Consider the following 23391-nt stretch of genomic DNA (forward strand, 5'->3'; position numbering starts at 1 on the left):
AAACCCTGACCGCAGGAATTTCTCCCTTGACTGTGAGTCCCCTGGATCAAAATTCGGAGCTCCAAAAACATTGTTCTTTCCTTTGATGAGGATTTTCAGTGTCTGCTCAGAGCTGAGGCTCAACATCCTACATGTTACTCTAGCCGAGAAATTAAGTTTCTGGATTCCAGTTTCAATGCCAACCCTTTCATCTCCCTTATGTAAATCTAACACTCTGTAAAGGGTGTTGACTTTATCTGACCACTAACAGTAATTCAGGTCTGCTTTGTAAATATCCTTATGCCTCTGCCAAATCCCACAAAAAAACTTGTTGCCTTTTGTGTGGGATTGGAACAAGAAAAAGCCACGTAAAAAAAAAGTCTACGTACATTGCAGATCTTGTTGTTGCCTAATGTCGCCAAATTCATTTGGTGAAGTTCTTAAAAGGGTTAGTTGAGAAAACAACGTTATCTTCCTTGAAAAACTGGTAAGTTTTCTTTGTCAGATAAAGAGAGTTATGTAGCTCCTCATGTTTCCCGTTTTGCGTTGGCTTCCAGGAAGCTCGGAGTTCAGTGTAATGTACAGTCTCATTGTCAGTCCTGATGACCTCTCCCTCTTTGACCATTATCCTTTTAATTTTGTTGCGTTAATATTTTGTGTGTTTGCGTGTGTGTGTTTTCTAATACTAGACTGCCGCAGTGTCTTTGTGAAAGCAGGCAAGTTGGCTTCTGGGACTTAACCAGTGGAAAGGGATGAGTAAAACATGATCCCCACAGAAGGAGTTCAGGTCTGACTCCTTAAAATCTGAGGATGGCATGAACTAATTCAGAGACATTGTGCCGAGGGGCAGCAGTGAGTCTTTGAGAAGCAGGGTGAGAGAGCCCGTCCCACTTGTTGCTCCCACTCCAGCCTGGGCTGAGACATGGCCACTGCATCTCCTCGCCACCAGAAGAGAATTTCCGCGTCCACCAAGAGAAAGTGTCCTTGAGGGCAGCTGGGGCAAAGCTCTGTTGTCACGTGGGGAGCCTGTAGTTATGTCCTGATGTGAGAAGGTCGCTGAACCTCTCAGGACCTCAGATGGCCTCCTCATCACGAAGTTACGGGCATGGCAGGTGAGGAAGATGATGTGGAATTAGATATTTACCCAACCTCTAAATGAGGAGTGGTTTTTACATTTAAAAACCAGAGAAGAGGGTCGCCTGGGGTGCTCTGTCAGTTAAGCATCCGACTCTTGATTGCGGTTCAGGTCATGGTCTCAGGGTCATGAGATCGAGCCCCGCCTTGGGCTCCACATTGGGCACGGAGCCTGCTTCAGACTCTCTCCCTCTCTTAAAAATAAATAAATAAATAGATAAATAAATACCAGAGAAATGACAAAGGAAGAATCTGAGTCTATAAAGATATAAACATTCGTAGAAAAAAATACATCTACCAGCAAAAAGGGGGCAAAGGGGCAACTTCGTAATAATAATAATAAAAAAAAAAAGCAGAATAAGCCAGCAATGCAGTCCCATTTATTTTAATCGAAGAAAGCAAACCAAGTCTTTAAAATGCCCGACATTGGCAGCCATGTGGCGAAACGGACTTTCTCGATGGTGCTCATAGGGTAAATTAATCCGACCCTTTTAGAAAGCCACTTGGAGAGTTGTATTGAGAATTTTTAGAATATTTATAACTTTGACCCAGAAATTCTACTTCTGGGACTCTGCTGTGAAAATAATCTATCATATGGAAAGAACTTGCAAAAAGATGTTCGTGGTGAGACTGTTTCTGTTATTTAAAATAAGTATCTGATCACACAGATGTCACAAAATGGAATATGACATACTATTTAAAATAGTGCTTTTCGTGACTGTAGGTAAAACAAATGCTTTGAAGGTGATGGTACTTGATAAAGCAAGATATAGAAGTGTATGTAAGTAATTACTACCCTTTATATGTACGTGATGGTAGTTTTATTTATAGATCTGTGACTTCAAGGGAACAGAACAAAAAGTGATTGTTGTGTTAGGGTGGTGGGAAAACTTCTGTTTTTTTGCTTTTTTAAACATATTTTTCAAAATCATAATGTTATGTTACTTTTCTAACGGGAAAAAAAATACATAGCTTTTTATTTTAAAGGAACCGAGAAGAGAATGAAAAAGGTGGGACAGGTGTGGGCTTACCCAGTGTTTTGATCCAGACCAGTGAGATTAGGGGAAAAAATGGGGTGGGGTCCAAGAGAAGATTACTCTGTCTTTATTTTGTCAGGCTAAGGACATCTAAAAATGATAAACATGATCTGCTACCAATGTAATTTAATAACTAATAATTTAATGAAGGAAAGGCCGTTCTAACACGGGAAAGTGGGATGGACAGATTTTGCCATCATGTCCTTGTTTCCTCGTTTTGCGGAGAACCTGCGGCCCCCTTGAGGGCTGGTTCTGGCTCTGGGGTCAGAGTTTGGGACCCTTCTCCCCGCCACGAGCCAGGCCAGGGCTCTGGGACTCCAGCAACCACAGTTACCCTCACGGATCCCAAGTCTCCGGAGCAGGGGCCCCCGCCCGCTGTTCGCAGAGGCCACAACGGAGGGGTTGGTGCCGTTTCCCGAATTTCAGAGAGCAGTGCTGGTTCTTACTGGGGAACTCCAGCTCTCCAGCTGGTGGCTGTTCTCAGTGAGGAACAGGAACACTGTTTCCAAGCAGGGAGCTCCTGCGGGGAGAGACCCCGGGGATAAAGATGTTATCACTGCTCAGGCAGACCAGACTCTCCTTCTCTCTGCCATGGTTGTCTGTGTATTTCAGTTTTTAGACAAATTGAGTAGAAATCAGTCACCGCTAAAACAGGGATATCTCACGTGGAGGGAGGTCTGGATTCATCTTTCTCTGTAGAGCCATCTGCGTCCTCCCCGAGAGGTCAGCGATTCGCAAACCTAGGCGAGCATCCGAACGAAGCAACCAGGGGAGGCTTCTAGAAGCACAGAGACTGAGATTCTAATTCTAGGTCCGGGTGGGGTCTGAGATTTAAAAACAAAAAATCTGCAGGTAATTCCAGCGCCTCCCAGGCTTGAGGGCAGCCACAGAAAGCTCTCGTGAATGTTCCGGCGGGCCTGGTAGGTGTGTGAATGAGGCACAGATGGAACTTTGTATTTCTTTGATTTATTCATTCAGTTATGTAATTGAGCACATCTCACCCCATCCCAGCCTGGTGGACACTCAGCTGCGGCTTAAAGGCCTCCGACGTGCCCCGGGGGGGCCTCGGTGATGCGAATCGCCTCCCGGTGGATGTGCTTTCTAAGCCCAGCGCTGTAAAGGGGCACCCGTCACCCACAGTTCTGGAATGCCTTCCTGGGGCAGCTCCCCTGGGAAGGTGTGGCTCAGAGCCCCTGCCCTCAGCCTGGGGCCTCCTCTCCCCGCCCGGAAGCCAGACAGGGGAGTGTGTTAGTACAGAGCAGGTGGAGCTGGGCACAGTATGTCACTCATCCTTTTTTCTGGCTATCAAAGGTGCAGATAATTAATAAGAAGCTGGATCTTAGCAACGTCCAGTCCAAGTGTGGCTCAAAGGATAATATCAAACACGTGCCAGGAGGCGGCGCTGTGAGTACGCTCACACTTTCCCTGCGCCGTACTGCGGGTTGTAAGGAGCAGCATGAGCGTGGATACTTGCGAGACGTTGCAGAGAATAAACCATTCTCCGGCTCGGGGTCTGTCTGTGGCCCCACTGCCTGCAGCCCAGGCTCCCGCAGCCGTGCCCACTCTTCTAGGAGGGCTGCCCCAGCATCCGTGGGTTCCCTGGGCTGTGCAGGCTGCAGGGGCGGTAAAGGGCAGATGACCGAGCCCCTCTCTGTCGCAGACCTGGAGGCCAGGTCCTCACCGCTAACAGCCCCGGTCGGCGCCACCCACCGCCCACCACGGGCTCCTGGAAGCCCCACAGCCTGCATGAAGTTGGGCTGAAGGTGGCAGTGCTGGGGACTGGGCTCTGTCACCTCCTCCCCTGTCACCGGGGCGGGTTCACTTTGACAGCCCCGTGGACAGCTGGCCCACCTGGGCTGACAAGCCCACACAACGTCTTCCTGACCTACTTCAGGGCAGGAGAAGTCCAGTCTCTGTCCATGTTTGTCCCCTGCGTTTGCGAGGGATGAGCAGATCCCTAAGCCCGGGCTCGGGTGTAAAACCAGTCCCCGCCACCAGCGGATCAGGTGCCAAAGAGCCCCAAACAGTGCACCAGGGGTCCCTGCCTACAGCGGTCAGGGGTTGACAGAAACGCGGCTTTGCACCCTCTTAGATGTGACTTCCTGCAAGTGTCCCGGGCCCTCCTGCTGTTCCCAGTGGGTGAGGGCCTGAGATTTGGGGCTGGCGTCCTCACTTCTTACCCACACACTCGGTCAGCTCTGCTGTTGCCCTCCGGCCGCTCCGTGGCCACTCACAGTGGGGGCGTCTGGAGGTGGGGCGCCCCTTCACCCGGCCCCCTCCCCCGCCTCCGGGTTGGCTGGCAGCCCACCTTTAAACACACCGCAGGGAGAGGGCCGAGCCCCTTTGAGGTCCCCTCCCCCCTCGTGGGGGGACGGTTTCTGAGAGCAGGGATCTCACTCCCGGCTGGCGGTGCCAGGGGGAAGGTGGTAGCCCTGCGCGGGCTCTCCCTCCAGAACGTGCCCAGCCCGGGCCCGCACCCCTGCGTCCAGCCCCCCGCCCGGGTTTATTCTTGCAATGTGCTGCTGAGCACCTGGATCCCGCCGCTTGTCCCCGGGACTAGCGTGTGCTTTCCCGCAGCTGCTGCATGCGCTTCGGTAACGCTTCCCCACCGGTGTCTGCCCCGTGTCCCCTCTGTGTCCCTGGTCCCCGCTGTCCCGTCCCACTGCTCCCGGAAGCCAAGAGAAGGTGTGGGGACCAGCCACGCCCCCCGGGCTCCAGGTGGCGTGTGGGTGGCTGTGTCAGCTTTGACTCCGGGTGCTCTGGTGTCATGGGCTCTGGCGGAGGAGGAAGGCCACGTGCTCTCTGCTGTGACGCCGGTCTGGTCGCTGGTGGCGGGCGTGCGGGGCAGGCCTAGGCTGTGGGGTCCAGGGGACCGCAGCCGGCAGACCGCTCCTCCGGGTGTGAGTTCTGGGGAGACCGTAGCTTCCCATGGCTGCTGGCAATGCCCAGGGCATCAGGGGACTTCCTCGGGGGCGCGTGCACGCGCACACGCGCACGCACACACACCCCGTCTGGCCTGCGCTCTCTGCCCATCTACAGCCAGCCTGCATGACCTGGGAGCCCCAGGATTTCTCAGGCTGGCCCTGAGCATGGTCCTTTGCAGTAGGAGCCTTCACAGAAAGCGCTTCTCCTGGTGCAAGGTGGCTGGGGAGCTCCAAGCAGTTTCAGGTGTTCTGGGGGCGCTAGACCGCTGGCCTGGGCCCCAGCCTCTGGCTGGCTGCTCTCTCTTCCTGAGCCCGGTGGTGACTTCCCAGCCGGCAGACCGCGCTCCGTGTCCATCTCGGGATCCTCCCCACCTCCTGGCTGGCTCTGGGCCTGGCCTCCTCTCCCCAGCCTCCAGTCCGCCTCACCTCCCCTGCCCTGGCTCCTACCCTCAAGCAGTCCTTCTCCCTCTGCCGGTCCAGGTTCCTCCTTCTCCACGCCCTCCCCTTCACTCCCTGTTCCCTCATCCGGGCTGAGGGGAAAGAAGGAAGGCTGGCTCACAGCATTTACTTCCTTCTCCCTCACGCCAGGAGGAGCCCCGTAGCCCCTTCCCCGCCTCTCGGCGCCCCGCGCAGCACGCGCTGTCTCCCAGGCTGGACTCCCTCCGAATCGTTCCTTCCCCACCCGCTCACCCTCACAGGCGCGGGCTGCGCGGGGCGCCGAGAGGCACACCCCCCGCCTCACTGCACACCCCCCCCCACACACACAGCCCATGGGTACCTGTCGGCCTCAACTCTCCATCAATAAATGGCAAATGCCAGCACGATTTTCATTAATTTGGAATTGATCCAGATGATTTAGACAGGAGTAGATGTCCCCCTTTTTCTGGCTCTCTGGCTCCAGGCCATCTCTCTCCTGGGTCACTCCGGGGGCAGAGAGTGGGAGCCAACTCCCCACTCCACGGTGACTGGCCTCTTGTACCCACAGATGAGCTCACACAGGTGGCTGCTGGAGGCTCTGAGAAGTGTCCATCAGTGACCATCCAGGGACCCCCTCTCAGCCATGGCTATGTGGCCGGGGGTGGGGGGGCGGCGGAGCCTGTGGGTGTTCCCGCTTCAGGGAGCTGGGTCTTGGGCTGAGATTGGTGGGCTGCTCAGGGGCTGTCACCCCCTCCGGAGGGTGGGCGGTGTGGCCAAGCCATATGCTGGGCCCTCAGCTGGTTCTGAGGAGCCCTGAGGTCTCCCCTACCTGTGTGTGTCCCAGCGGGTTCCTCTGTGCTGCCTACCCAGTTCCTGTCTCTTTGCTCCCTGGGCTACAGAACCGAAATGTCCAGGACACTGTGTGTCCAGGTGCTGGCTGGCTCTTCCCGCCGAGTTGCCTAACGGCTCTGGGTCCCGCTTGCTGTCACCGTGCTCACTGTAGTGCTAGGGTTTGTGGGAGGCTGTCCTGGGAGAAAGCCCACCCATCAACCCTGCTCCGCCCGCTCCTCTCTGAGGCCCAGCGACCAGCAGACCTAGCTTCCTTGCTTTTCCAACAAGATTTTCTAAATGTGGCACAAATGGACCATGCTGATCCCTTCTTGCTTTGTCCCCACTGAATGTGATGTCCATGTCATGTCAGGGAAGAGGGACCGAAACCAGCGGTGTGGGCCCTGCCCCATGACAGAGTCTCCCTGTTTTCCCCTGAGGGACAGAGGGCACTCCAGTCCCACAGTTATTGTGTGAAGACCCGACTCCCCGCGGGGCGGGGTTGGCAGAAGTCCAACAGTACATTTTCCCACCATGGCGAGCGTGTGTTCCTTGGGGCGACAGGAAGCACTGTCCCCAGCAGGGCCTGATCTGACTGACACAGCTGCTTTTCATGTTGTTCCGGCCACAGTGAAATCATCCTGTTTTATTCTTTGTCTCTCGCTCATCCTCTCTCACCTCCAGGTGCAAATAGTGTACAAACCAGTGGACCTGAGCAAGGTGACCTCCAAGTGTGGCTCATTAGGCAACATCCATCATAAGCCAGGTAGCCCTTGCAGAAGGCGGGAAGCGGGGGAGGGTGGGACCGGCCGGGGGTGGCGGGGGGCTTCTCCTGAAGTGGCTGGGAAGGATGCAGGGGTCGGGCTGACGAGGGGAGCGTTGGAGGTGGGACTTGCTGGGCCCCTGGAGGAGTGGCTGCCCTGTCTCGCTTCTGAGCCGGGCGCCATGCTGGCCAAGGCAAAGCGAGGACGGAGGGCAGATGCTGGGCCTAAACCCTAACTCGTCGTTCTCCGAGCAGGTGCACGTAGGGCCTCTGGAGCTGGGGGAGGGCCTGATTTGTGGATTGCTGGCTTTTGGATTGTTCCGGTTTGGTCCCCGGCCGACATGGGGGTGGGGGGGGACACTTCACCAGCCATTGCCATGCTCCTGCTGTGACTTTGTTTTAACAGAAAATACTGTTGGTGCTCTGCCGTGCTTACCTTTCTCCTCCCCGTCCCACACCGTGTAGAAACCAGAGCTATCTGTAGATTTCTCTCTGCGGTGATGGGAATATTCTCGACCTGCTCTGTCCAGTATGGTAGCCACCAACTACGTGTGGCTGTTGAACACTGGAAATGTGGCTAGTGCAGTTGACGAAATGACTAATTTTTTTTATTAATTAAATTTAAGTAGCTACACGTGGCTGGTGGCTTCCGTATTGTCCAGCGCTGATCTAGAATCTTAACTCCTGCCTGGGAGTCCAGAGCAGGGGCTTCTGCCTTAAGCCCGATTTCAGAGTAGAACCTTTACTTGAAGTGTTCCCGTGGGGAGAGAAGGTTGGCAGAAACATAGTCCGGAATGTGTCTCGTCAGGTTCTGGCCTCACTGGGACATGTCGTGGGGGTTTAGTCTCTCCCAGTGAAAACCATCCCTCACCTGGTGCCATCATCCTACCATGCTGGGAGCAGCTTTCTTGGGTGGCTTTATCCTTTCTCCAGAAAGGAATGCTGTTTGTCTCTTCCTCAGGCTGTGTCCCCCATGCTTGGGCTCGGCACCGAGTGTCCGAGGAGGGAGAAGGGTCAGGCCCCTTCCTCGGTTAGGGTGCATTTTGCCATTTAGTTTCATTCTGAGATCTTGCAGAGCTGTGCCTTACAGGATGTTGACATAGAAGGACTTCACTCTTTGGAAGCCAACCAGTTTAGAGTGTGGAACCATTCCTCCTGGACTGAGCTGTCATTGACCTGTGCATTAAAGAAAGAGGAAGTGTTTGTTGAGCAAATATTGGATGCACACCTTGATGAGAGAGATGGAGCAAACTGTTGTGAAGCCCTCTGGAAGGGCTTACTTGGGCCCAGAGCACCTTCTAAATGAAGGATAGTTTTACCTACTCGGAGAGACCGGCATCTACCTGGCGTCACGTGCTCCGCCCTCCTTCAAGGCACGGTGTGCTGTGTGCATTGTGTTTCAGGGGGTGGCCAGGTGGAAGTAAAATCTGAGAAGCTGGACTTCAAGGACAGAGTCCAGTCGAAGATCGGGTCCCTGGACAACATCACCCATGTCCCTGGTGGAGGGAATAAAAAGGTAAAGGGGGCAGGGTGGGGAGGAGGCTGCATTTGGATGTGGCTGTGAATGGAGTGGAGTGGACAAACCTGGTCCAGTTTTCCAGGGGAGGAAAGCTGAGGGGACTGTCTTGATCGGCTTGATGTGGATTCTCAGCAGCCCCCAGGACCGTGAGTCTCAGCCTTCGCTGCCCGTTGCAGTCACCTGGGAGCTTTACCAGATTTGATGCCCGGGCCCGACCTGGAGACTCTGATGAGTCTCAGGTGCCACCTGGGCACCTGGAGCTTCTAAAGCCCCCAGGGGATTCTGCTGGGCAGTTAAAGGTGAGAACCGCTGTCCTCGGTGACAGCATTCGGCCCCGTGGTTGGCAAGCATCCGCAAAAGGAGGTAGCCAGCCCCAGAGCCCGCCCCAGCGCACCACGAACAAGTCATGGGAGCATAACCTAATTTTCTAAATGGGTCACTAGGCAGTTAGAGCAAAACAGTGCTGCCGAAATCCAGGTTCCTGCGGAGCCCCTGCCTGTCTGGCACGGAAACATCCATGGGGAGGCTGCTGGCCCGAGGATCTCGGCGATCCCCGCAGGTTCTTGAGCCTCCGGGTCTCACTGTGTGAGCACGGGGGAGGGGGACACGGGGATGCGTGTGGCCCCGAGCAGGCTCCCTCTGAGTGCATCACAGGATGTGGGCTCGTGGCTGCACGTTTCCTCTTTTGCAGAACTGCAGCCAAAGCACCCTCTGGGGGGTTCCCACCCACGCCTGCCATGAAGTTCTGGAAATGGCTCATCTACCAGTTTGTAGTGCCTCCCAGCAGCTGACAGAGCTGTGGTGGGAGGAGAAAGGGGGTTCCAGAATGGGCACAGACTCTGAGACCCGACCCAGCGTGAGAAAGGGTGCTGCCCGAGATGGCCCGGCTGGTTGGAAGTGGCAGCCGGCACAACACATTGGGCAGGGCAGCAGCGGGGAGCCCCCAGGGCCAATCGGAGCCCCCCTGCCCCCCATCGGGCTCATCGCCGGGCCTTCTTGATAGACGCACCCCATGTTGTGTTTGAGGTGAAAGCCCAACGGTCAGTTTTGGAGAAGCCCCCCCTGGGATAGCTTAAAGCAGAGGCTGCAGACTCAGGCCCGGGGACACACCTGACCCCCAGATGAGCTCCCCGAAGGGTGGGGGGCTGGGGCGGAGGACAGGGCACGGGTCCTTGGATGGCCCTGTGCTCTCTGGCTCCCCACAGTGCCCCATGCGGTCCCCCCGACCCCAAGGTGGGCCTGAAGAGGTTCCCGAAACTCGGCTTCCGAGGTGCAGGAATTCTCCGTCCCTGGGTCCCTCGTCAGAGAGGGTCCTGGAGGCTATGTGCCTCAGGGGAAGTGAGGAAGGGCCCAGTTCTCTGGGGCCGTGGAGAAGGTTCTCGGCAAAAGCCCAGCGGCTCTGCTAGCTTCTGTCACCTGCCCCCTTCCTGGTTTAAGGCCCGGGCATTGCTGACTCCCTGGGTGAGGGAAGGTCTCCGCCCATCTCTGGAAGCTTCTATGTCCTGAGCAAAGCTCTGGGTTTGACTCTGCTTGGAGGTGTGACCCTGGGCAGGATGGACAAGTGCTCTCGGCTCATTTCTTTGTCAGCAAAATGGAAAGAAATATCCACATCCCTGGGTGGTGGGGAGACCCAAATGAGACCATGTTCAGAAGATACCTGGTACTCTGTAGCCGTCTAAGAATGTGAGTCAGAGTCAGGCCTGAGTGTGAACTTCTGTTTTAACTCACCTCTGTGCCGGCTCAGAAAGGGTGGGCCTGCCCACCACCCAGAAGAGACTGTCTTGATCCCAGAGAGTCCCCTCGTATTCAGTCCCCCACGTCCTGACATGATGAGCAAAACTGCTGACGCATAGTGGAGCACAAGACCCCTGCCGCCAGAGCTGCTTCCAGTTTGGGAGATTTGGGGCCATTTCCAGGACCCTATCACTTTTTTCTACAAGACACCAACATTAATGCTCTTATCAAAGCTTACGTCCCCACGGCCTTTCGAATACAGTGATACCGAAAGGCTCTTTTTGCAAAGCACTGCACCAAAATGGACAAAATAAGCGTAGAGCTTACATGGGAGCCTGGTTTTTCGTTACACCCACATTCAAGCCCCCTGCAACGGGGACTCTTCACCCCGTGGTCCACGGACTCCTGAAATCATGTGGAAGAATTGTGGGTGGGTGAGCGCATGCCTGCCTGTGTGTACATTTTCCTGGCTTCACCGGATGCACAACGGTTCCAGGGTCCAAAAAAGTAGGGAATTCCTGTGTCCACCACTTCAGGGCTCATCCGGAATTATTACGAACTGCTCACATTTCTAGCAAATGCTTTGAGTGTCCCAGGCATCCTGTGGAGCAAAGACCTCTGGACCCCTGGCTATGTCATCATTTCTGTACTTGAAAAAGGACTTCATCACGTCCGGATTTCTAGCCCACCTTCCAGGGCTGCCCACAGCTGCTGCCACCTCCAAACCCCCCCGTCACCGGCGAGGAGAGGAATGTATGTGGCTCATGGCTAGCCAGCAGTGACTCTGGGGCTGTCCCTTACTCCTCTCCGGCTCCTCTCCATGCTTTTTATTTTCTTTTAAAGATTGTATTTATTTATTTGAGAGCGAGAGAGCACAAGCAGGGGGGTGGGGTAGAGGGAGAAGCAGACCCCCCCCGCCGAGCAGGGAGCCCGACGTGGGACTTGATCCCAGGACCCAGGACCGAAGGCAGACGCTTCACCGACTGAGTCACCCAGGCGCCCCATCCTTCACGCTTTCATGTGCAACTTGTTAGTATCTATAAATCAAACGCACCTGCTTTTTGACCCACCAGCCGTTCCGCTCCGAGGATACATTTCCCCGCGTGTGAAATGCTGTGCACACGCGGGTATTCAGACACGGCGCTGTTTGTGACAGGCAAAGGCGGGGACAGCGCGGAGACCCGCGCCTGGGGAGCAGGTGCGTCTTGGTACAGGGCGACGGAATCCTCGCCGCCGGCAGCACGCATCGGGGAAAGCGGGTGCCGATAAAGGGAGGTATTAGGTCGAAACGCCGAAGCGTAAAGCATGTGGATACTGTCACCGTGTGTATTAAATATACGGACACCCTTCATACATCCCACGGGCTTGCGCACGTGTGGGCATCTCTGGAAGGACACACAAGAAGCGAACGCCGGTCACTGCATCCGGAGAAGGGAAGCGGGTGGCCGGCAGGCAGGTGACGCGGGAGCCGTGCGCGGGTGCCCCCTCCGGGAAGGTGATCACACAGCCCCCACCGCCACCACCACGGCTCCCTCCCACCCCGGGCCCGTGGGCAGGCCGGGCTTGCCCGCCTTTCTGTGGCTTCACTCGCCTTCCCTCGCCTCCTCTCTTGCAGATCGAAACCCACAAGCTGACCTTCCGCGAGAATGCCAAAGCCAAGACCGACCACGGGGCGGAGATCGTGTACAAGTCGCCCGTGGTGTCCGGGGACACGTCTCCGCGGCACCTCAGCAACGTGTCCTCCACGGGCAGCATCGACATGGTAGACTCGCCCCAGCTCGCCACGCTAGCCGACGAAGTGTCCGCCTCCCTGGCCAAGCAGGGTTTGTGATCAGGCCCCCGGGGCGGTCAATAATCGTGGAGAGGAGAGAGTGTGGAAAAAAAAAGAATAATGATCTGGCCCTTCGCCCTCTGCCCTCCCCCAGCTGCTCCTCACAGACCGGCTCATCGGTTAATCACTTAACCTGCTTTTGTCGCTCGGCTCTGGCTCGGGACTTCAAAATCAGTGACGGGGCAAAAGAGCAAATTTCATCTTTCCAAATTGATGGGTGGGCTCATAACAATAAAATATTTTTAAAAACATTTAAAAAGATGGCCACACCCAACATTTCCTTGGGCAATTACTTTTGATTCTTTTTTTTTCCCCTCTGAGTAGAGGAGGGAGGAGAGGCTCTGAAAGCTGCTTCTGGGGCATCTCGAGGGACTGGGGGCGCCCCTGCCCTGCTCCATCCTGGGGGTGTCACAGAGGCAGCGGCAGCAACAAAGGATTTGAACCCGGGGTGCCATGTTGGAGCCGTAGGCCGATGTCAACCTTGTTGGGGGTGGGGGCGGGTGGGGAGGGAAGGGGAGGGGAGGGGAGGGGAAGGGAGAGGCTGGGCCAGGGGTGGGGGGGCAGGGGGCAGAAGGGAGAGGTGGGAGGGGGTGAGAGGTGCTGGGTGGGGAGGAGCCGCTGTCCTCCTCCTGGAAGGGCAGCAGGAAGGGCCCACTGCCCCTGCCGCCCGCAGCAAACTTGGACCAAGTGGCCTCCTGTGCTTGGTGGCCCGGGGTCCGCTGCGGGCCAGGGTGCCACCCTCTGGAGAAGGGCTTCGGTCCCTCCCGTACCGTGAAGGGCCGGTTGGCGGGAGGGTGGCACCCTGCGATCACTTCCTCAGAGAAGCCTGACCTTGATGTCCCCAGTGCTGGCCTCTTTCTCCCTCCCTGCAGGGTGGGGGTCCTGAGCTGAGGGGCTTCCCTCGGCCCCGCGGAAACCCCGTTTTATTGAGTTCTGAAGGTTGGAACTGCAGCCACGGTTTTGGCCACCTCACCGACCTGGGACTTTAGGGCTAACCAGTTCTCTTTGTAAGGACTCGTGCCTCTTGGGGGCATCCGCCTGTTCCCAAGCCTGGGCCTCGGGCGTCTCGGGAGCGTGCGGGACTCCGGCAGGTGGGTCCTGAGCCTCCCGCCCCTCCCAGGGCTGCTGCAGCCACCTGTCTCCCCCACCCACCGCCAAGCCCGTGTGTCCGCTGTGCGGAGCCCAGTCACTGCCTGTCCCCATTACGTCGCGCTGTCCCGAGTCCCCAGCCTCACCACGCCCCTTCTCAGACATTGGATGCGGGAGGCACCTGCTCTCCTCTACGGGGTGAGCGAGTGAAGGCGAAGCCCGGGCACACGGTGAGACGTCAGGCTCTTGGCTTAAGTTCTACTCACCAGCTGGTGCGGCCCCCACGAAGCTGACGACCTTCCTCAGTTCTTGCCCCCCGCCTCTCCTCACAGACGTGGGCCAGGGTGGGCTCAGCGATGACCCGGGATGTTTTTGCCTTGTTTACTCGGAGAGCCTTTTCCTCCCAGAGGGCCTGGCCCCCTTCCTGAGCTGAGCAGGCAGCTCGGTTGGCTGTCCCGGTTCCAGAGGTGGCACCAGGACAGGCAGGCGAGGCCCCCGGGGCAGGACCACACTGCCCCCACCCCCGCCCCACGTCCCCCCACTTGCGCCCAAGCTTGTGACCGCCAGCCTCTGAGAGAGCCCCGCCACCGCCTGACCTCCCCCCCGCACCATGCGGCCCCCCCGGAAGGGGAGCACCCCCCTCGGAAACAGTTCGTCGCCCGTCCCAGCTGGAAGCAGTGCCGTCTGTCCTGCCGCAGCAGCTGACATATACATAGACGTCGCCTTTCCCTCCCCGTCTGCACCCTGTCGCCTTGTAGTCGGAGCTGTTTATGCTTGGATTCACCAGACTATGATAAAAGGAAAAAAAAAAAAGGACGCATGTATCTGGAAATGCTTGTGAAGAGGTTTCTAACCCACCCCCGTGGGGGTCCTAGATGTCTCCCCCCCACACCCCCCCACACTGGGGCTCGGCTCCAGGGGGCAGTGTGGCTCCACCCTGCTGGGGCCTTCGGATTGGAAAGGCTTTCACAGCACCTGGGACCCACCCGAGACCAGATTGTGACGTCCGAGGGCCTCAGCTCCGAGGAAGGCCGGGAGCTACGGCGCCCCCTCGCGGCCCCGCCGGGGCTTCCCTCTGTCGGGGCGGAGCGCGTGGCCGGCCTGCTTGGCCGCAGGAAGACGGCCTCTCGGGTCACAGCAGCCCTGAGAGGGGGCCTCGGACTCCAGTGCCGGCAGGGGAGAGGCCCGCAGCCCCTCTCGGCCTGGGGTCCCACCGCAAGCTGTGCCCGCGCCTGCGCCGGAGGAGCCCCGGGAGCCCGAGCTGCCCGAGCTGCCCGACCGCAGGGCGCTGACGAGTCGGGAGCCACGCGGCCCGAAGCCGCGGTCGGGCCCCTCTGCCCCCACGGGGACAAGGGAACCGCCTTTGTGGAGAATCGCTGTAAAGAAACTCGGCAACCTCGGGGCCCGGCTCCGGCAACCCTGGGGGCTGCTGGGAGTCCAGGGCCGCCTCTCCAGGGCCGGGCGCTTCGTCTGCAGCCGGGGTTTCCGTGCGAGGAATCATCGGGGCCCAGAACCGGCCACCGTGAGGCTCTCCACCGCTTTGAGCCCCAGCTGTCCTTAGAAGGGTCCTGAGGCAGAGAAGGGAAATGGGGTTCCGAGTTGGTAGCTCTTGGACACGCGGCCCCTCCTCACCGCCAGGGACTCGGGCTGCCGCTTCCTGCAGGTGCTGAGCCCTGCTCTTCCAGACCTTATTCTGAGGGCCTTGCTCGGAGGGGTCTGGGATCTGCCCGGTGGGCCGGTCTACTGGGGGCGGCCTAGAGATCATGGTTTAGGGTGGGAGGGCCAGTGCTGCCAGGGGGACTGCAAAGGGATGCTGGCTCGTGACCCTGAATGAGGACAGTCCCCCCCCCCCCGCAGCCCCCCAGGGCTGGGCACTCTGCCACCCCCATCCCCCCCGCCTCCACAGTCAGTGTCCCTCGGGCGTCCCAGACAGGCTGTGCTGTATGCCTGGTCCCTTCGAGCCCTCCACTCACTTATCAGTAGTTCCATTTAACTTGACTTCAATGCGGAGACTGTATCCTGTTTGCTTGTCGTGCTTCTGGGGGGAGGGGGGAGGACCCTGTAAGATAGTTACCACGGGCAGAGGGAAGTCTTGGAGGGCAGCAGTTCAACCGCCTTGTAACCCTTTTCTTCAGATCAGCCGTTTGCTAGAGGTCCCTGGGGTCTCGCCTCTCCACGGACAGAGTTCCCCAGGGCAGCAGGCTGCCGGCTCGCCTGTCCCCCGCCCAGCCCGGTGCCGGCAGCAAGGCTCGTGCAGGAGCCTGGACGTACAGCTGCCCTCTCTCGGGGACCCCCAGGCCCGCAGCCCTGCCTCCCACAGGCCCTGGCACCCTTCCATCTAAGGCGCTGGCCCCTCCGTGTCACCTTTCCCACCAGCTCCGGACACGCAGCCTGTCCTCCGGCAGCTGCCAAGAGCTCCTCCTTCACCGTCTTTTATCTGTCCCCAAGTTAAAGCCAACAGGTGGGGACGAGGGTGGAGGTGGTCAGCTTGTTCCATCTATGGGTCTGAGGCTTCGAGACTTCTGGTTTCTCTTCAGCTATGAAAAGGGTTACCCTGGGCACCGGCCCAGAGTCTCCCCTCCTAATGGACTTCGCCCCGTGAATTTGCAGTGTTGGGCAGGACAACTTCTGGCACTTGCAAGTCCCACGATTTCTTCGGTAATTTTGAGGGTGGGGGGAGGGACATGAAACCATCTTAGCTTAGCTTCCTGTCTGTGAATGTCCCTATGGTGTATTGTGTGTTTTAACAAATGATTTACACTGATTGTTGCTGTAAAAGTGAATTTGGAAATAAAGTTATTACTGATTAAGTAAGGTCTCTGTGCGTGGATTCAAAGCAGAAAATGATTCAGGATGTAGGATTTGCGAGTCTTTTCCCAACCTGAGAATTTGGCTCGGAACAGGAATGTCAAGGTTGCTAAAACCTGGACATCAGAATTTAGCAGCTCTCCAGGGCCCTGGAGGTGCAAGAGGAGTCCTCAGACTTCTTCATTCTGAGTTGATTCTCCGACTCTGCTGCTCGCCAACCATCCCGGTCCAACTCAGAGGATAGTACCCGTGGGGCTGACCTCCGAGCCCGTCAGACCCGCGCCCGCATACTGCGACCTGCCGAGGCTGGGCTAGGCGGAGGAGAGAGTCTTCCGTCTCTAGGCCGGCCAGCCAGCTGAGTGAATGGCTTACGGAGTGGCTTCCTCTCCCCTTGGGTCCTTACTTAGGTGGGGGAAGAGGTCTGCTACATCAGGACCGGAACACCAGGTAGCCCTCAGCAATGCCACAAAGAAAACCGAAACAGAAAACCGTAACCGGTTGTATTATTTAGTAATTAGGTCAACGTCCTAACAAGGAACCCTTAGATCTTCATACAAAATTGCAAGACTCGTTTTCTTCCCCCCACCCCCCTTGCTTGAGCCCCTGCGGGCAGAAGCTCCCACAGGGCAGATCCTCACTGTAGCCAGCGAAACAACAGGGCAGCCAGAGCCCCGCTGCCCGCGCACTCACGGCGATCTGTCGGCCCGGGGCTTCCCGGGCTCCATCACCAGGACTGCCGGGAGAAGGAAGGAAGGAGAGTAGAGGGATCACGCCTGCCCACTCACTTGTCTTATACAAAGAGAATCCAGAACTTAGCCACCTCAGAAAAATGTTACAAAATACACATTCTCATTGACCCCAACCCCAGGGAGGGGAAAAAAACACCCCAGCAAAAGACGGAGAGGGGTGAAATCTCCATTTAGAATTCAGCCATTTAGAAGAGAGATAAGATGTCACAATGCTGGTCTCCCTGGAGAAAGGCACATCAAGAGGCGATGATCAATCACTTACAACCAACAAAAAGATTATCTACAGAGATCCCCTGTCCTCCAGGCACCCCTTACCTCCCCTGACGACAGCCTCTCCCTAGTGACCATCAGGTGACCCCGCCAGGTGGCCGGAGACACCATGGAGACTCCCGAAATTTCGGAGCCAGTCCGGGCACGCAGAGAACTACTCGGCAGGGCAGGGCCCTAGGCTGCCGCCACCGCCATGCAGAGCCCGTCCAACGTCAAGGAAAGCCTGGCAACACAACATTCTGTGACTTTTTTTTTTATTATTTTTTTTTTCAATTTTTCCTTCCTTTTTTTTTTTTTTAAGCACTAGTCTGTGCTTTGCGAACAGAATCAAGACATTAACAAAGATCAGCTTCTCTGAAGAAAAGCATTTCTATAGAACAAAGACAGCTACATGTTTCGCTGCCAATACACAGCTCAAAGCAGGAAAAGAAAATATTTACAAAATACAAGGTTTTTTTTTCCATTTTTGTTTTTGTTTTTTTTTTTTAACAATGCTAAAAGGGTTATTCAGAATTTTCAACCTTATAAATAGAAGAAGCACTTTATGCATAGGGATATGGTGCATTATTGTTTTTTAAAGAAACAATGACAAACTCTTTAACTTGCAAACAGAATCAAAAAAAAATCACTAATGTTGAAAATTGTGAAAAAACCCCAACCATTAAGCAGTTTGTCTACTATTTTTATACGATTACAAAATGGCAACAAAAAAAAAAAAATAAAAATAAAAATAAAGAAGTCCTTATTGCCCCCCCTCTTGGTGATGTGATCATACATGAGACAGGCACAAGGTTAACCAAGGGGGGTGGTGAGGGAGCGATGGGAACCACAGCTAGGACCAGACAACGTTCCACAGGCCAGGGGAGCGTGGGAGAGGAGAGGCCTAATTGACACCGACAGGGGACCGGATGTGAAGGAAACGGGACTAAATGCATCCGTGACAAGAGAATCATACAGGGGAGATGGCTGCTCATGTCCCTGACTCCCGCGTTTGCACAGGAGTGGGAACAGAGGTGAAGTAGCCCTAACCCTACCTTCCCAGATGAGGACAGGTGGTAAAAACGTCCGAGTGGAAGGACTGTGTGTACAGAGCTGTGGATGGTGTCGGGGAGCAGCTGGGCACGAAGGGGCAGGCTGGGGACCTGAGCAGCCACAGCCTAGGTTACTGCAGGTAAGGAGTCAAAACAGAGATGACCGAATGCAGAGGAAACCCGAACTAGGTCTCCAAGATCTGGATGACAAGGGGAAGCCATTCTGTCAACTGAGAGCTCAGTGAGAACAGGCAGCAGTTATGGCCAAGAGGCTCCGATGGGGGTGCTCTGGCACAGATGGCCAAGGGGGACCCAGCCACCGATGGGAGGGGAGGGGCAAGGGGAGGAGCCCAGAGCGCACTGTTCTCCCCCATGTGAACCGAGGGCGGTCACGCGGAGCTGGAGCTTTCCACCCCCTCTGCCCACTTGGCCGGTCCACCCTGCCCACGGGTGCAAGGAGAGGGGGGACCATCTAACATCGCTAAGTCCAGTGATTCAACAGTGCAGAGGACGTGCCAGGACCAGGCCAGCAGGGTCTTATCCTGAACTTCTGTTTGCCAACTGGAGGAAGTGCTCAGGTGTGTGTGACAACAAAACATGGAAACCAAAACCAAAACAAAACAAAAATCAAAACAAAACAAAAAAATACCAAAGTAGAATCTAAATTCCTTAAATTCACTAAAAACTGTGAAAATTTCCAGCATATGATGTTTGAATATCAAACGCAGAGATTTCTGAAGCTTTAATGCCAATAGTTAGTGAGTCTGTTTAGATTCTCGTTTCCCGCTCATCTGTGAGTTGGACGCTGAGCTGTGACCGTTGTCGCCAAATGCCGACTCTTGAGGGGGACAGCGGGAGGTGAGGTGGGGGCCACCTCCGCCTCTCGGCCAGTCTTGCTGCCTGAGGTGCGCCGAGTGCAGCGGGCTGCCCGTTCCTGCGCATCCAGCTGGTCCTCACACTCTGCCTGGGGGCTGTAGGCCAAGGGGAAGGTTCGCCGTTCCCACGGCTGGACGGACTGTGGGGGAGACAAACTGCCGCGGTGAGGAGCCAGTCCCGGCCTACACCCTGCCCCAAGGCCCTGCCCCAAAACGTGTGGACCGGAGTCCAAGACTAGTCCCTTGAGAGTTCCTGGAGTGGTCCAGGAAGACCCCTCGGAGTGGGCACCTGTTCCATGGTCCCTTCAGAAGATCAATTTTAAGTGCAGCCCCTTTAAAATGGGGAGGGGGAGGCATAAGATGCAGCCCCACCTTCAGCGGGTACAGTCCCGTCCCCATTCTGTCCCCGACCCCGCCGACCCCACGCAAAGGCTGCAGCCCCCACCTGTTCATCCAGCCCCAGCTCCGGTGTGGAACAACGGGTGTCTTCACTGGCTAGGTGTCGGAGCGCGTCCCGAGCCACAGGGGTGAGCGGCGCCGAGTGCAGTTCCGGGCTGATGGGGCTCCTCGGGGACTGCCCGTGGGAGAACTCCGACAAAGAGTGGCTACTGCTGACATCAGGGGAGGCGGGCTGGGGGGTGGAGGGGTTGGCACTGCCCAGCTGGGGAGTAGTCCGGCCATCTGATGACCTGTAAGACCTGGACACCAAGGAGTGCAAATCTGAGTGCCCCGGGGAACAGGGAATTATTTGAAGGCTGGTTTGGGGGGGGCGGGGGAGGAGGCATGAAAAGAACATCCCAACCAGAGGAGCTGAGGTAGACGGACATGAACAGTTCTTTCCCAGGGACCGTAAAGCCCCTCGTTCCCTCCCACAGCTATGTGCCGGGGCAGGCCACGATATGGCAATCTTAAGAACTGGGTGCACCTATCGTGCTGAGAGAAAAGCCACGGCGGAACAATGCCAGGGGCTAATCTCTGGCACAGCGCCCAGTGAATTCACAGGGAAGGGAAATTCCTCTAGACTCCGAGGGGGAAAAAAGCAGAAACAAGAGCCCTAAATCTTTCTGAGATTCCTGAGGGCTTAGCTTCCAGTTCTTTCGAGCAGGACCACAACCCCCCATATTCCACTGTCCCAAGGAGGGTTAAACTGTGGTGAGGCCTCCAAAGCTCCTCTAGTTAAGTCACCACAACCCTCAACTGGCCCCCTAATGCCACAGACAGCCGCGACCGGAGCCCAGGAGACCATGCAACTCTGCCACAACTGGACAGCGACCCCACTGCTCAGCAAGGATCCAGCCACGTGACCCTCATACCCTCAGGAGTCCCAACGAACAGCCGGGAACGTCTGCGTTCTTGACCCTCGCCAGCAGACGCATACGCACAGCGACTGAGGGGCAGCGGCAACCCCACGGACGCGGCGCCCGACCCCCTGCCCACCCTCCCTTCACAGGCCGGGGGACCTGCGCCTGCCCCGTCACCTGCTGCCCCGCCGCTGGGGAGGCACACTCGTGGTCCACAGCCACCGAGCCCTCTCCATCTCCTCACATTTGGCATGAAGGGCGGCGAAGGCTGCGTCGGACAGGTCCTCGACCTGCAAGAGAGCAGCCTCACTAGCCCCCCATCCTCCAGGAAGCCGAGTCCAAGGATGCCCGGAGCAATTCTAGAATCCGCCCCAGCCCTTACTAGGCTCTTCCCCATCAGGACAGAAACACAGTGAGCCTGTGTTGACACCCACAGGTTTTTGAGGCACTTGGGGAGCGTGCGTGCGTGTCCTTCTGAGAGAGAATGACCCTGCTGTTACCTCCTCATTTTCCTCGTCAGGACTCCCCTTCAGAGACCGAAGATCGACCTCCCGCCAGCTGCAAAATCAAAAAGGGACGATTGTGAGAGCAGGGCCGCCGGGCAGGGTGCGTGTGTCTGCGCAAGAGCAAGCGCTGGGCGCCTGTGGACGGCCCTGCCCTCCGCCCTGGCGGCCCCGGCGGCCCCGGCGGCCCCACACAGGACAGACGCGGGCAGCCGGCCGGGAGACTGGGGCAAACGCAGGCCAAGGAACGGCTTACACCAGCGGACTGCTACCCATCTACCCAATTTCCCAAGTTGTCAACAAAAGCTGGGAATAAAGATTCACAGGTGAAATCCTGTTGTGATGAGGACAACAAACTCACTGTTTGCAAACATACTGTGTGTCAAACAAACATGGCTACAGCCAGCACGTGGCCGGAGGTCTGGCTGGTACTCTTATTAACGGAATGAGAGATCGATACGCAGAAACAATTTCACTCCTATCAGGGAAGAATTTCTCTTAAAGAGAAGACGAAACCTAAGGCCAGGACCCAAAGCTCGGGGGCAAAAGAGGGGAAAAGGCAGTAGCGGGAAGAAGAGGGGGAGGAGCCAATGAGCGAGGGCCTCTACCTGGGAGTAAGGATTTCCTTGTATTGTAGTTTCTCCACCCGAGTTGTTGCAGCAACAGACATCGGGATGACAATGTTGTTAATGTCGAACGAGCTCTCTCCCCTTCTCCTCCTCACTGGCTGCTGTAAGACAAAGGCGAATTTAAAAGGGAGGCGCAATTCTGCAAACATCAAATCCTACACCCAAGACCCACAACCGGACGGCCAGCACGCAGGCACCTGGGCCTCGGGCCCCGCTACCCGCCCTGGGGATGAGGTCTCCCTCCCACTTGGACGTCCCCTCAGGAGAGCCGCCAGGTGGCCCCGAGGAGGCCCTCCTGCTCCCGAGTCTCTTCCTTCATGGGCTCACTCGCAAGAAGACTTCTACTGAATTTTGCAGGGGTGAGCACCCTGGGGCCTCAAGTCAGGTGCTGTGGTTCTGACTCCCCCACATACACCCTAACTAACCCCTCCTTCAGAGTTGGCCTTTCTGCTTTCCCTTGCTATCTCTGTCACCCAGACCCTTAGTAGCTCCTAAAACCAATGCTTCACTAAGCCTAGTGCACTCTTCAGGTTAGAAAGGGGAGTTCCCTTATCCTGAAAAGATCTTGGAGGACAGGCCCAGCTCAACGGATCATCTAACCTTGGACATCATGAAAGCACCTCCTCCTTGCAGATTTGAACTCTTCAGCTAAGTCTGTACCCACCATCTGCTCAGCCCTATGGGATTTCCCCTCTTTTTGACTATTATATACTTGTGGAAGAGTGGAGAGCTTTCTAGCTCTAGTGGAGCTGAGTGGAGGGAAACAGGAAGAAGACCTGGACCTGGCTACACAGCTCAGACTCTTGGAGAACAGAGACTTGCTTCTACAGGTTGAGAAGATCAAGCTCTTAGGAAAGAAGACTGACAAGGGTCCAGTATCAGAGGAGGAGGTGAGCATCTACAGCAGCTCGGAGGCCAGAGGAGGCATACAGGAGGGAGCTGAAGGCCTTGGCTGGTTTCTATGCCGCAGGAAAAGTCCACCTGCTGCTTGGGCCCAGACAGTAAAGAGCCCGCCCTGAAACAGACACTGGGGCCAGGCCGGGGGGCGCCAGAGGGCAACAGTGGGATGACACAGCTTGCTGCCACGGCAACGGAGCCGGAGACACCCAGGGGCTGCAATTCAAGGCCAAGGCCCAAGTGCGGTCAGCTCAGAGGGTAGGGGTCGGGGAAGCACGATGGGGAAGATGCTGTCCCCTACAACTAACCACCCTGCTCTCTGTTCCTGGAGGGCGAGACAGGATTGACTCAACCCCTCACGGCAGGACATTCTGAGGACGCTGACAGGCAGCACTTCCTGGGCCAGGACTTGAGCTGCTATCGCCTCTCACCTCAGCCTACCACACTGTCTTTTCACCTCCATTTCCTTCTCTATCAAATGAGAACAGATGGCCTCCGCCTTACAAATTGGGGTAACTGTTTAACCAAAATGGTCGAAGAGAATTCTGCAAATCTTGCCCCGCTGAGCTCTGCAGCTCAGGCTTAGTGACCTCATACCCCAAAGCCTCTGCCACTGTCCCATCTCTGCTGAAAGGACACACCCCGCGCTACCGGAAGTGTGCCTCATGGAAGCCTCAAGAGAGAGCTCTCCCTGTAGCCTGGTCAAGAATGAATGTGAAGCTTGCAGAAACAGGTGTGTGTTTTCCCTGCATCTTCTCGGGCCTGCTGTTAGCACCTTCAAGGGGAAGAGGTGGGAGTGGGCTGAGGACAACACCCTTTATGCAGTTTACTTAAGCATGCAAAGCCTCAGCTTCCCCGCTTACAGAATAAGAATCCTTAATATCACTGATGTACATTTCAAAGGGCATGATCAGGATTGACTGAGATAATATGGGAAAAGCAGGCAGAAGAGACACAGTGAAGACGATTTTATTATCACTATCACCATCATTACCATAATTACCGTAGAAAGGACCCGTCAGTGGGCACCAAGAAGCTCTAGGAGCACGCGCTGAGGAGGCACACACCGAGGA

General features: G+C 56.4%; 2 protein-coding genes across 26 annotated transcripts in view; one reads left to right on the forward strand and one right to left on the reverse strand.

The window, feature by feature from the left end:
- Positions 1-12657, forward strand: part of MAPT (microtubule associated protein tau) — a 94070-nt gene extending 81413 nt beyond the window's left edge. For 15 of the 19 annotated variants that reach the window (XM_054510762.2, XM_054510763.2, XM_045888711.2 and 12 more), the window contains 4 exons: positions 3462-3554; positions 7004-7085; positions 8486-8598; positions 11951-12657. In XM_054510762.2, coding sequence (XP_054366737.1) covers positions 3462-3554; positions 7004-7085; positions 8486-8598; positions 11951-12166 — 504 coding nt within the window. In that variant the 3' untranslated portion in view covers positions 12167-12657. The remainder of the gene's footprint in view (positions 1-3461; positions 3555-7003; positions 7086-8485; positions 8599-11950) is intronic. The other 4 variants (XM_045888713.2, XM_054510765.2, XM_064582359.1 and 1 more) reach the window with 1 other exon arrangement.
- A 4662-nt stretch (positions 12658-17319) lies between these two features.
- KANSL1 (KAT8 regulatory NSL complex subunit 1) overlaps positions 17320-23391 on the reverse strand; it is a 183302-nt gene continuing 177230 nt past the window's right edge. For 6 of the 7 annotated variants that reach the window (XM_064582348.1, XM_064582347.1, XM_064582350.1 and 3 more), the window contains 5 exons: positions 21401-21522; positions 20790-20847; positions 20467-20579; positions 19434-19686; positions 17320-19128 (listed from right to left, as the gene is read on the reverse strand). In XM_064582348.1, coding sequence (XP_064438418.1) covers positions 18901-19128; positions 19434-19686; positions 20467-20579; positions 20790-20847; positions 21401-21522 — 774 coding nt within the window. In that variant the 3' untranslated portion in view covers positions 17320-18900. Of the gene's footprint in view, positions 19129-19433; positions 19687-20466; positions 20580-20789; positions 20848-21400; positions 21523-23391 lie in introns of those variants that run through there. The other variant, XM_064582352.1, reaches the window with a different exon arrangement.

This window comes from Mirounga angustirostris, unplaced genomic scaffold (genome assembly GCF_029215605.1).
Source record: "Mirounga angustirostris isolate CCGP_5_RB_7025 unplaced genomic scaffold, mMirAng1.0.hap1 SCAF_17, whole genome shotgun sequence".
Taxonomy (NCBI): domain Eukaryota; kingdom Metazoa; phylum Chordata; class Mammalia; order Carnivora; family Phocidae; genus Mirounga; species Mirounga angustirostris.